Raw genomic sequence first — 13,477 nt, forward strand, 5'->3', positions numbered from 1 at the left:
CAAGCTTTCGTATTTACATCTGAATCAAAAGAAAGCACAGATCTTTCCATCCAAACCATAGAGTCTACCCCTTTCCCTATTTTGTTCCTTCATTTTTAATACCAACACAATAAATTAAATCAAAAGAGGCTAGTAAAAAAACCAAAACAGTGATCTAGGATGGACATAAAATAAATTTCTTCGAGGGTCACAAATCACATGGAATATTTACTACACTGGTGGGGGAGAGGCTTGGTTTTTGTGGTTGATTTAATCCACTTTCTCCCTCCTCCTCCTCCTCCTCCTCCCCCCCCCTTGGGTTAAAGTACAAGCCATGAACAAAAGGGAATATTTAGTCCATTTCAAAATTAAAAAGATCCGAGTTGTTCCTCATCTCATCTGAAAAAGCTGGAAAAAGATTTCCTATATACGGAAGAACCTGAAAGGGAGGCAGCAAAGGAAATCAGTTTTCAAAAACAAAATCCAAGCAGCCAGCGGAAGGGAGGGAGAGATTTGCTTTCATACTCATTTATATTTTTGGTTTGACTCTTTCTTTCTTTTTCTTTTCCTAACCAACAAATAAATACATAGGCTAATACAATATCACCAACACATAAAAAATAACCCGTTTCACTTCATTGTTTAAAGATATTCCTGAAAAGGTAGAGGAATTGGGTAAGCTTTTAATTTAAAGTTGTTTTATTGAAAATATTTGAAGAGATGGAAGGATAACGTTTGCCTGTTTTCAAGGCAGAGGTCAGTTTTGGATCTGCCCTGCTCTACAAACTGGAATGATGGAAAACAAGCAAAAACAGCTAATCTCAAACACCCAAACCCTTCCTTGTAGATTATAGGCACAATCCCAAATGGGTTGTCTGCAACGGCGGCGCCTGGCTGTGTGCCAACAGAGGAATTTTATTTAAAAAGATTTCATTCATATATATATATATATATATATATATATATATATATATATTCACTTTCTCACCACCTGGATACAGAATTTGTTTGTTTGAATGGTTAGGTTGACTTCCGTCACTCCTGTGGTCCATAACATTTGTCTCCACTACCTTAGAAAGCAGGAGGCGACCCACTGGAGAGTTGTAAAGTGTTACACGTCGCTTTCCCTTTCACTAGGATGAGTGTCGGTGTCACTGTGTGCGTGTAAGCACATGTATTTGACTGCCTATATGCTGGGCAGCTTAATTCCGAAGCCAATCCCTGGAAAAAGGCTTGTTTCCAAGTTTCCTATAAAGTGGTCAAATCCGTTTGGTGTTCCTTGGAAACAGTTTGTAAGTGTTGGCTGGAGGTGGAGGATGAATTGGATGTGCGGCCTTTGGTGTTGGGCAGTTTGTGGTCTTTTTTCCACTTCATCCTTCGGTTCTGAAACCAGATTTTGATTTGGCGTTCGGAGAGACACAGCGTATGGGCGATTTCAATCCGGCGCCGCCTGGTCAAGTACCGGTTAAAGTGGAATTCCTTTTCCAGTTCAAGGACTTGCTGCCTGGTGTAAGCTGTGCGAGAGCGCTTCGGTTCTCCTCCTGTGTAGTTTGGATTTACTGAGGGGAGAAAAAAAAATCAAAGGCAGTCGTTAACATCCTTCCCACCCCAAATAATACCTATAAGCAAATTTTGTCTTTTTCATTAGACTTGGCAAGGCTAAAATAAACCCTGCTGGCTCCTCCGTAGCCACTGCATACTCCACTATATTGGCTACTACTAGCAGATGGGTTTTTCATTCATTCATTCATTCATTCATTCATTCATTCATTCATACGCTCGCTCGCTCGCTCGCTCGCTCGCTCGCCAAGTAGACTTTAAAAATGGTAGCACCTTTGTGAAAAAGAGTCCCTTTCTGTCTCGGGCACATGGCCAAGAGGCCTATTTCCTCCACCATAAACATTTATGGTGAGAGTAATGGGCAACCTCGATTTCCACCCAACTTTCTCCTTGCGGGACCTAGAAAGGCCTTTGGAGGGGATGATGGGGGGGGGAGTGGAGGAGGGAAGACGGGGAAAAGAAAGGGAGGCTTACCGGAGTTAACGTGGACTTTCTTCATCCAGGGATACACCACGGCTGGCTGCTTGGCTGCTGCTGCGGGTGACCCGTTGGGGCTTTTGAGATTTGGGTGCTGGCTGCAAGTCCTGGGGGCAGGCATGGGGGGCGGTGGGCAGTGCTCCCCTTGCCCAGGGAAGTGACCTGTCGGGCCGGGTTGCTCCTGCCCGTGACCCCGCGCCTGCACCGCCGAGCCCTGGGCATTGCTGCAGCTGTACTGCTGCTGCCCGCTGTAGTTCGGCCGTGCATAGAGTCCCTGGTGCTGGAAGTCCGAGTCTTGCGAGGCGCCGTAGTAATCCGAGCCTTGCTCGGCTAGGTAGTTGTTCTGCAAATATTCCTCACAAGGGGGGAATTTGGGGTCCACATACTTCGAGTTTACCATATACGAACTCATGGCCATTAATTTCGGAAGATAGAAAATACTAATTTTTCTCGTGCTGTCTTTTTTTCTCCTTCCACAGAGCCCTCCTACTTGCTGTCAACTGAATAAAGTTAGGCGCCCACGTGACCGGTTCGGCCAATCGGGAGACAGGGTACTTTATCACCGGATTTGTGTGTACAGTACACCACAATTTCCTCAAATTTCACTAAATAATATACGGGTAATCAAGGGATCCACATTTTATCCGACTCGTGTGCGCTGCCCGCCCCTCCCCCCGCACATGTTTCCAAAGGAGACGTGAATCCGTAAAACCCGATTCATCAATTGATGGCCAGCTCCAGCAGTGTGGCAACCTCCATCTGCCCCCTTTCTCCCCGCTCCACCCGCCGGCTCCCCCAGGTGAATCGCTGCCTTTTGTCTCCCCTGCCTTTCCTAGCCCTTGGAGGTCCTTCCCTGCCTTAAAAGGTAAGGGACCGCGAGAAAGGTTCGCTAGCTGCAGGGCAGCAAACAGAAAGAAGAGAGAAAGGAAGGCGAACGCTGAATATCAGGGAAAGGACAGGAAATCAGGAGCCAGCATCAAACGCCAGAGCAACACCGCCTACAGTGGACCTGCATTGCCTCCGTGGCAGGGGTCAGCCAAAAGTTACCCGAGTCTAGATGGGCGGCATACAATTAGGCAATGAGTAACTCGCTTCGGAGTCGTTGTCCTTTTCACCCAGCGTTAAAATCGGTTTTGGTCAAAAGACAACACAAATCAGATGGCACAGGAAACTATTCTGGAAGTTTGGAAGTTCAATTCTTCTCTCTCTTTTGTCATAGCAAACAAACACAAAACAGAAACAAAAGCAAACCCGCACATTAAGAAAAGGTCTATGCAATAATCAGCTCGTTTGCAGCTGACATTTCTGTTATAAAGATATTAATGCTTTTGAAGACATCCGATATTAGCTTGAAAAGCGGACGTGTAAATGAAGAAAAAAAATCCCTCGCTAATATCAGAGTTCTTCTATTCACCTTTCACAAATAGCCGCTGTTATTGAAAGAGAAGGTTTTTAACGGCCGACTAGCCTTTTCCCAGGTTCTTTGTATTGTTGGTGTGAGCATGTTTAGGATGGGGTGTGCTACCAAAGGACAGAGTGTGACGAAGACCGGGGCTCCTGGTCTAGCGCCAGGCAGGGCGTCTTTGCACATCTTCTCTCTTTACATCTCCTAACCATGAGCAGAAAAGTGAAGTTTTTGCATCGACCATATATTCCCCTAGAATCGAATCTGTGACTACGTAAATACCACACAAATTCGGTTCTACAGGGTATATATAGACAACGTAACAACATTCTGGTCTCCTTTACACAAAGGCAGCCACGCTGTCCTGTTTCCAGCCCTCTGACTTTCATCCGAGGAATACACACTGGCCTCTGTTGGAGGAAAGATCTGGCGTCATGGGTATGGAAGGGGAGCGGGTATGATTTCATAGGAAAACGAACGAACAAAAACGCATTACTGGTGTGACCAGGAACAGCTAGCGGGGCATTCAGATTCCTAAATCACGGAGCTGAGCCACCCTGGGAGTCCAAGGCTCTAGGTGTCTCCGCGTCTGAACCGGGGGAAGGAACGGGTGCATTTGACAAAGTAAGTCCCTCTTTGCAAGCAAAGGTAGGCATGCAACTAATAAATAAACCATCTTCCATCACCAAAGAGAAGGCGTTGTGCAAATGGAGAACCTCTTACAAGAAAAACAGAGGCATTTAGATTTGTTTTTTAATCGTGCAGGGAAAAAAACCTCTTTTTAAAGATTCCATTAGTCTCCTATAAGCAGAGGGGATCTGTTTAAAATAGATATATACATATACAGGCAACAAAAGTCCTCTCCTCTGGTTTTCAGGCAGTTGCATTTATGGTGAGGGGCAGGACGGGAGGTCACCCTAAATCATTTACAAACATATCCCAGTATTTCATTATTTCTAGTTTGTCGACAGCAGCACACTCGAGTCCAAAAGTTCATGTATTGTGGCTGACCCATTCCTGAGTGCTGTCTTGTGGTCATTTCCCTTTAGTCCCCTGGCTTGGCTAATCAAAATAACATAAAATAAAATAAATATTGGTGTGTGTGTATCTGTGAAAAGCAAGCTTAAAGAACTGCTCTTTTTCTTTTCTTTTCTTTTTTTGAATTGCGGGGCAGGGTGCTTTTTATATCCAAAAGTGATTTTTGCCCTGTGGAAATAGGAATCGAATTGGATCTCCTAACAAATTTCTGAGTCCATATCTATTTTCAGAGTTGGCAGAAAAGGCATTTTAGAGGAAGATCAGTGTCTCCTCCTGCCCCTAACCCTTTTGCCTATTTAAAATAATGAAATGTACTCAAGCAGCCAATTCTTCACAGGAAGATCCTTTATCAATGTTACATGTATTTGTGTGTGGTTTTTGGGCACAGGAGAGGCAACATCATGAAAGGATCGGGTAGAAATCACTGAAAGAAGCAAAAAAGATATTGCTCCAATATTTTGTGCAATTGCACAGATTTTCATATTTGTTAGACGCTGTGACCTGCGTTTCACCTTATTGCACGACTTGCTCAGACAGGTCAAAGCCAAAGGAGTTATTGATGGACAAAAGCGTTAAATATTCACCTCCTGCTCAACTGCCCATATAAATTCTTTTGATCCGTCAGGCCTTTTTGTATGCTGGTTCATAATCAGTATGCTAAAACTAAATTTAAAAAAGACTTTTTTAAAGAAGAGGAAAGAAAGACAGAACGAAGGGGACGTTTAAAAAAAAAATTAAAGAGTTATAGGGCTAGCCAAAAAGAAAACCTAACCCCAAAAGAAGGGCAAAGCACACAGAATTTTTATCTAGGGAAGAAAATGTAATAAATTGATTCATTAGTTCTTTAGAGCTCTCAAAAAGCAATATGCAAACATAGAGATCAATACATCAGGTTGGATTTTAAAAGAAGTAAGGTAAGTTTTTAAAAACCAAGAACAAGTGTGAAAGGGAGAGTCAGAGACAGTCACTTTTAAAATTGCATTTAAAAGCTGATTTGTACAGGAAAACAATACATTGTAATTCTCAATTGTTCAATTAAAAGATTAACTCCTTTCACCATACCTCAAAAACCTGCAAGGATTAAACTGATCTCAACCTTGGTTTCCTTTCCCCCCTCCCCCCCCTTCTCTTTATTTTGACCTCACTTTTTTTCTCTCCCTTTCCCCTTTATTTCTTGAAACAGATCCATCTTTTTCTCCTATTCTTTGTTCCTCCACACTAAATGACAACCGATTTCCCCTAAATTCATCCAGCAATAATATCACCTTTCCTATTATAATTCATCACCCTATGGAAGAAACACTTCATTTAATCAGGATAGCACTTAACGTCAATATTTTAGACTGCATTACATCATCATGCGTCTGATTCTAAGCATAGCAGCTAGGCACATAGGTTTTCCTTGAAACCAATGGGCCCTATTTCCAGCTGCACTTCTTCAAGCTAAAGAAATATCCCCACACATCTCTAGAGCCTGTTATTTCATTAGACATCCTCAAAGGCCGGGTATAAGTGCAACTGTGTTTTGAAGTCAACAAACAGCCCACCCTCTTACAATGTTTGCAAAGGGAGACACCATATAGCTTGAGCCAGTTAAAATGCTAATCCTGCTCATTAGCTGGAAAATACTGATGAGGGGCAGAATATGACACCTTGCACCTGTGCAGCCCTGAAGTATTTGCAGTGATCTGTCATCACAGAGATGGAGAAGGATGGAAGAAAGCAAACTGACTGCCCCCCCACCCCGCAACCACTCAAGTGCAAGTAACTTCTGACATACATTTCATGAGCACAGCAAAGGTGAATTTACTCTCTTTATATCAGCAACATTTACAAGGTAATGTTTGGAAGCCCAGCACGTTTGGCAAAAAGGAAGAGTTCACTTACTGGAGCTGTCTTTCCATTGTCCCGAACCTGTTGCAATTAAAAAGAAAGAGAAAGAAAGAGGGTGAAGAAAACCGTTGAATCATGCCATATTTCATCTGCTTCTGATATTGATTATGACTTGGAAAACTTAATGACTTACAACTCTCCAGAAATATTTGTGAACAATTCTGAGATCAGGGATGAGAAATTAGCACACCTTGTGCTTTGTCCTGATTCTTATTTTAAAACGGCATAAAGAAGAGAGCCATATGAGATTTTTTTAGTAAAACACATCTCTAAATTCAGTGACAGCCATAGTAATCCTGTTTTTTCTCCAAGGAGCTCAGGACAACTTTCCTTAAAACCACTACAATCCTAGAGAATTCCTGAAGATCCGCAGCCTCTGTTCACCTATTCTGATAATCTTAACATCCCCACTGGAAAAGCTCCGCATAATGTTCTTCACAGAAGTTAGAGCAAGATGCTTATTTAACTGCATTATCATTCTTGTCTTTCATCAATTCTATATTATCTCCCGGTCATTATGTAGAGACAAGATATCAAAAATGAACAAAGTGATTTCTTTTTTTTTTTAAATCCCTTAATAATTTTCATCATGTTGTTTGCGTTATTCTTGAAGGGGGTTTTAAAAACACAGATACAAATTTAAGTGAGTAGCAATAATTTCATAGCAGTAACTTTTTATCTCAAGGGGTCCCCTCTCTCTTCCCCCTCCTCCTGTTTACTTCTAGAATAACAGGCCAGCATCGTTGAATTGATGAAAATAAAGGCTTAGTAATTATCTATCGGCTTTGTCCAACAAAAACAACAACAATAAAAGTAGCAATAAAAATTGCTTGACTGTGAGCAACCAATTCAGTCATATCTAGTTTTTAACGGGAACGATCTGATCCTATTACATTTCCGTGTTTCTTGTATTCTATAGTTTCAGCGGAGAGACCTGCCCGCATCCAAACGCACACTTCCAGGCAAACATCACGCTTCTGTCTAGGGGGAATAAGAAGAGACTTACTGTAAGCTTTCCCAGAGGGAAGAGGAATGGAGGGAAGGGGTCTCCTTGGACTTCAGTATCAGGCGGAGGGCTCCCACTTAAACACTCTTTCTGTCACTGCTTCCAGGAATGAAAGCATCTGCACTTGTACGCTCTTAAACTAATTTATGGTGGGAATTATGTTTTGGCTTGTCAACCCTCAAGCCATAAAACAAAGTTTATTGGAATCACGTGCTTCGAAAGAGCCACTTAGGACTTATCTCGACGGAACAATAAATAACCTCCAGCTTTAAACTTTTATTCACTTAAATAAAGAGAGCCAAGAAGAAGAAGAAGAAGAAGAAGAAGAAGAAGAAGAAGAAGAAGAAGAAGAAGAAGAAGAAGAAGAAGAAGAAGAAGAAGAAGGAGGAGGAGGAGGAGGAGGAGGAGGAGGAGGAGGAGGAGGAGGAGGAGGAGGAGGAGGAGGAGGAGGAGGAGCAGGAGGAGGAGGAGGAGGAGGAGAAAAAAAAGATCAAGAGAGGGAAGGAGGGACGGATTTTATGAAATTTAAATCGTCCAAAATAGCAAGGATTGCCGTGTGTGTTTGTGTGCATGTGTGCGCGGTGCGCAGCATTTAGGCCAGGCTTTTAAAATAGTTGTTTGGGCGAAGAAAGCGGCCAAACTGATGGGTCGTCTAGCTCTTGAGGAAAAGAACGTCTGAATTCCGCTGCGAGTGAGTACCGATTCAAAGTTTATTTGGATGAATATGCATGGCGGAGGAGGAGGGAGAGGAGTTGGGAGGAGGGAGAGAAGAGCATTGGGGAGAATCCTGTAAGTCCACCCCGTTTCTCCCACCCCACCACTGCTCTACAACCATCCTGTACACCCTTCAGCTCCAAGGCTTCCACTCACATAGTATGGCGGAGGGAATGATTCCATTCAGGTTCTTGGGTTTGTTTATTTAAAAATGTAATGCCTGGCCCAGAAATCGTTTGTGATTCTTTTGTCTTGGGACCAACATGAGGGTTTCTGTCTGCTAAGCAACTGCTAGAAGTGAATCTCTTGATAGAAAAAGGGAGGAGGTGATGTTGAAGCCTGGGAAGGCAGAGATAGTATACAGTATTTCTGAATTGAGTGCCGGGTTAGGGGGGCACTGGGGGGGGGCTAGGGGGTTGGGGGGGCTCTCAGACCAGCTGAAAAGGCCACTGCTTGGGTGCTTCCAAGAGGGATGTGGTTGTCAGAGGCAGAAAGCCAAGCAATGCTGTTCTGAGCTTCTCACTGGGTCACCTCCTCTTCTGGAGCTGTCACCATAGCCAGAGCAGGAGAGGAGGGCAGTGCAACATTGGTTAAAAAATGCAAAATGGTCAGGCCTGTTCCTATCTCCTTCCTCTGCCACAAAACTTGGAGAGCTGATGCTTTGGGGATGGCTGTAAAACAATAAAAGAAGTATAGTGGGGAGGAAATGTAGGAATATGTTGGAAGACATGAAGGGTGGCAGTAAACCAAAGAGAATTTGAAAGGGAAGGAGTTCTAGAGCACAGGAAGTTACACATCCCTCAGAAGGACCTGCTTTGGCATGAAAAGCTTCACATCTCCTTTTCTAGGTGTATCATTAAAAAAGAAACAAGTTCTCCAGCTGGGTAAGGCAGCATCTGTGGGTTGAATCCAGGTCAATAACCTTCTCCCAAAATGAGACATGAAGGACAAGACAATTACACTCTGTCACTAGAAAAGGGGCAGGCTCAAAAGGTTTGATTGAGACAGCTTCCAGTGGCCTCCTCTTCCCACTGTTGCCATGTGAACTCATCCCACGATTAGATTATGTACAACCCCCACGTACTGATGTAGACACAGTGCCACCCCACAGCAGGCTTTTAGCTTCTGCAGAAGGTATCCTGCATCATTCAGGGGAGCAAAGGGTTGATCACCCCTTCAAGGCCCAAGAATTATTTTTTTAAAAGATTGGTCTGGCCAGCACTGACATTGGGAGCCTCTTCAAACGTAAGCGGTCATTTCTTCAATCTTCCCCAATCTGCCATCCCTCACATATATGAAACTATAGTTCTTACCAGTCCTGACTCCTGGTTGGATTGTTGAGTTGTAGTCCGATATATTTGAAAAGCCCCTGTTTAGAAGCAAACTCTCTTGAAACAAGCAGATTTCCATGGGAGACAGGAGTACTTTCTTGCAGGGCTCCCAAAATGAATGGGTCCAAAATTAATTACGGATTTCACTGGGTCTACTTTAAGCATGACTTAGTCTGAATACAAACTATGGTGTACAGAACCTAGGTTTAAAAGACCTTTGGATCTGACTGTATTCCAGTTTAAAATGTTTCAGTCTTTTGGGAAAAGAAAAGTTCAGTGCCCCATCTGTTCAATCCAATTTTATTTTATATCTTAAAGAACACTATGGAATAAATGCTCAGAAGCTGGACACTTTACATTCCCATGGTGTTATAAAGTGTTGCTCCAGTAATGTAATTTTTTAGTAACAAGATAATACCAGTCAAAAAGAAAAATTCATTTTGATTTCTAAGGAAATAAAGAATCCAACAATGCCTGCCTGAAAATATGAAATAAATCTTTCAGAGTAACCAGGATACAAGCAATCTTCCTGGTTCGTATTCAGATCAGAAGTCTTATCCCAAAATTATGTAATAAAATAGGCCTTTGATAGACAGAAATCCATTCAGTCAATAAAATGTAGAACTTAGGCATGAAAGCCAGCTGGGTGACTTTGGGCCAGTTAATCTCTCTCAGCCGAGCCCCCCAACTCTTTCAACCCAACCCACCAGAGTTGTTGTTGTGAGGAAAATAGGAGGCAGGTATGTTAGGTATGTTCAGCACCTTGAGTTATACTGTATATTAAAAAGGGATAATAATAATAATAATAATAATAATAATAATAATTATAATTATTATTATTATTATTATTATTATTATTATTTGTACAGTTATTTAAGCATGATCAGATTTATGTGAATCAACTGGGCTCTAATTGAATGAAATGTATATTTAGTTGCGCTTACTTAATCATTCAGCTAAGCCAAACAAACTTTTTAAAGAATATAAATCAAATTGAAGCTAAACCTGTTTATTCTCAAGGGCTCCAGGCTGATGTTTTATGGAAGGACTTACTTTTGTGGTCTGTGTTCCCATCCTTCTCATCCAAATCTTCCCAGAAACTACCTTATTATAATGTGATGACTTTTCCAAGGTGTTTAAATAGCTGTAACTAAATCTAAAACTAATTCATGAAAGAACACCCTTGAATTTCCCTTTTCCCCAACCTCAGTCTGTCATTCATTCTCTGTGTCTCTCTCTCCCTCTCTCTATTGTTAGATGAGGGGAAGGCTCAAGAAAAGGATGAGTATCCCAAAGTATGCCTACCACCTGGAAACAAATCCCTGTGAGATTTACTCCTGCAGAAGGGGATGGAAATGGAGACCATTGGATCCATCAGAATGAATGGGGCTTGCTTCCAAATAATGGAAGTAGAAGAATATAGGTCTAGAGATTTGTCTGCCTGGGATTTGGGGAAATATCACAGCATGGAGGTTGGCTTCCCACCCTGTGTTTTGACAGTAGGTTAGTGCTGCCTTCAGTTATGGGTGCTGTGATCCAAGACCTTTGGAGGACACTCCATTAACCCAAAGATTCAAAAAGCAAACAGCCAAATGAAGTGAAGATAACAGAGTTTAATTTAGTCTCACATCAAGTCAAGCCACTGAAGTCAATGTCTCTTCAGTCGATCTCCTCAATGAGGCTAGGTAAAATCCTAAGATTTACACTACTTTGATACCACTGACGTCAATAAGATTTGTACTAGTTTCTGGAACACTTTTCCCAGCTTGAATCCTGTAAATGGGGCTTACACAGCATCTCTCTATGGACAAGACCTCAGGCTAGGACATCACATGGCCTCTGTGTTCTTTGATTCCATAATACAGACTGTTGGGTCACATCATGCCCTAAGACATGGTTTGTTTTAACGTTGAACAAGCGATAACGACCTGGTTCCCACACAACAGTAAACCAAGTTACAGGAAGTCTTTCTACTGCAGGCTCCAAAGTCCCTTCCATGGTGTAGGTAGGGTTTCTTGACATTTTTAGGCAGGAAACACATTAAAACTTCAGTGTAAATCCCAAATAGGCTTCACTCAGCTCAGCATACAAAGCAAACCCTCATTTTCAGAAGAGAAACAGAAGAATAGAGCAAAAAGTGGATCCGTGGCCTTTCAATCATTGCTTCCCCAGTCCCTTAAAAACATTAAATGCAGTCTTTGGCCACTAAACGATTAACATTGTGACTTAATAAAATTGCAAACCTATCCATTTAACAACCCAGACAATTTTTAACTGGGTTATTGAATCACAAAATAGTTCTGAAAACCAGGGTTTAATTCTGGGGGTATATTCTCATCTTTAAATAGATTGTAAAGTTAACACTTTCACAATTGGACTGTCTTAACTAATGCAATTTCTGCTTGCCTTGTGCACTTAGGAGTTGGACTATTACTGCAAACTTCCCTAGTTAACTGGGATTATAGGTGTTACAATCTAGTGGGTGTGGAGGGCATCTGGCTGGGAAAGCCTGAACTACAGAGATGGACCGTCATGGACCTTTATCTGGACATCTGTCAAATGAGCGGCAAGCATTTGGTAAAAGTGATTTTGGCCCCATGGAAAATCTGCCCAAGGTGCATCTGGTGTGCCTTTAATGGCTCATGCCATTAGAATGTTTAAGCTAAGACTAAAAAGTTGTTTGGCTTCTATATAGCCTCCCCTTTTTAAACAATTGTCCCCATCTACTTGGGAGCATCCTTGAGTTAATATTCCCCGTAGTCTCCACCTATAATAAAAACATCAACCCCCTGCAGATATACATCAAGACTGAAATCTACAGTCCTTCTGAGTGATATCCAGTATCTTTGATGCAAGAACTTTTAAGTACAGTAAAGAGTGTGATATTTGTAAGTTTCTATCTGTCTGAAATCATATTGCCCACACCTCTTTTTTCCAGCATTGACAAATAGGTCAACAAGAATCCTGATGCTTTGTAAGGATACAAAATCTGTAAAAGGCAGTGGCTAAAAGACACATACTGTAATAGATATTTAGAATTCATCTGAGAGATGGGAAGATGGCTTCATGTAAAGCTATTCCAAAGCATTTTACTCTCTGATTAGAGCAAGATGACATCACCACCACCTCCTGTAAAGAGAGCACCCAGGGCCAGAAAAGGTCTTTTGCCCTGAGGCAGAAGTCCCACGAGAATCTTTCTCTTTGCCATCAATAAAAAGTAAAACTGTAATAAGGTTAAACAGTTTTTGAAATGCACTGTCCTTTTATAAGAAACTCTTTCCCCTGATCTCAGGTATGCCCTGAGTAATTGTCCTAGTGAGGAAAAAGCATTCTGTATATATTCAAAGAATCCATTTAATCTGCCTCTGACACTCGGCACGGCAATTTAAGCCCAGAGTCCAACCCTTGGAATATGTATTACATATATATTCATACAGCATGTAAAATCATTACAAGTTGGGTCTGTGTTTTCTTAAAGAAGATATTAATCAAACCTGTCAAAAAAGTATTTTCATCTACTTATACTTTTTTAATTATATCTTTCATTACTCTTTTAATGATATTATCATTAGCCACTTATTAAGGTGCCACCAAACCAGAATTTCAAGAATCAGAATTTTTACAGAACAGCCAAAGGCCCTTGCGGTTAAAGCAGCTTTTCAAACCTGGGGCTTTCCAAATGTATTGAACTGCAAGGTCCATCATCCCAGATTCCATGACCATGTTAACTGAGAAGATGGGGATTGTAATCCAGTGCCTGAGGACGATGCCAGGTCAGGGAAGGCCAAGCTGGAGCACTGACTAGGGTTGGGAGATTCACTTTTAGATTTACTGTCACAGTCATTTACTGGGAGATCTTAGGCCATATTATCCCTTAAGCCACATCTCCGAGACCAATTAAAGCACTAGCTACACCTTCTTGTTATAGGGGCAAAACAGTGCCAGTATAAAATTGACTGTCTACATCACCAACCCCTACCTAGCCTGTGTTGTGTTTGTTGTGACTCTGTGCCCAATAGCATTGTCCAGGTTTTTTGGGGGGGAGTGCCAGTCACTAGTGCATAGTGACTGGCA

The 13,477-nt window shown here is 42.0% G+C and overlaps 2 protein-coding genes across 2 annotated transcripts in view; both read right to left on the reverse strand.

The window, feature by feature from the left end:
• HOXD3 (homeobox D3) overlaps nucleotides 1-13,477 on the reverse strand; it is a 51,256-nt gene that overhangs the window by 24,871 nt on the left and 12,908 nt on the right. The window contains exon 2 of the mRNA XM_088135773.1: nucleotides 6,347-6,373. The gene's annotated coding sequence lies outside the window, so the exon portion shown is untranslated. The remainder of the gene's footprint in view (nucleotides 1-6,346; nucleotides 6,374-13,477) is intronic.
• Nucleotides 295-3,674, reverse strand: HOXD4 (homeobox D4). Its single transcript, XM_007425466.3, has 2 exons — nucleotides 2,014-3,674; nucleotides 295-1,538 (listed from the first exon to the last, which is right to left on the reverse strand). The coding sequence occupies exons 1-2, from the start codon at nucleotides 2,432-2,434 to the stop codon at nucleotides 1,228-1,230; spliced, it is 732 nt and encodes a 243-aa protein (XP_007425528.1). The 5' UTR covers nucleotides 2,435-3,674; the 3' UTR covers nucleotides 295-1,227.

This window comes from Python bivittatus, unplaced genomic scaffold, assembly GCF_059951505.1.
Source record: "Python bivittatus isolate LINGU-HERP-01145 unplaced genomic scaffold, Pbiv_v1 ctg000200_np1212, whole genome shotgun sequence".
Classification (NCBI taxonomy): domain Eukaryota; kingdom Metazoa; phylum Chordata; class Lepidosauria; order Squamata; family Pythonidae; genus Python; species Python bivittatus.

Excerpts from the sequence above, each read along its gene's own strand:
- HOXD4 (XM_007425466.3), bottom strand. The coding sequence starts at position 2,434 with ATGGCCATGAGTTCGTATATGGTAAACTCGAAGTATGTGGACCCCAAA. Across the intron at positions 1,539-2,013 it reads GAAAGTCCACGTTAACTCCG|TAAATCCAAACTACACAGGA; the intron begins GTAAGCCTCCCT and ends TTCTCCCCTCAG.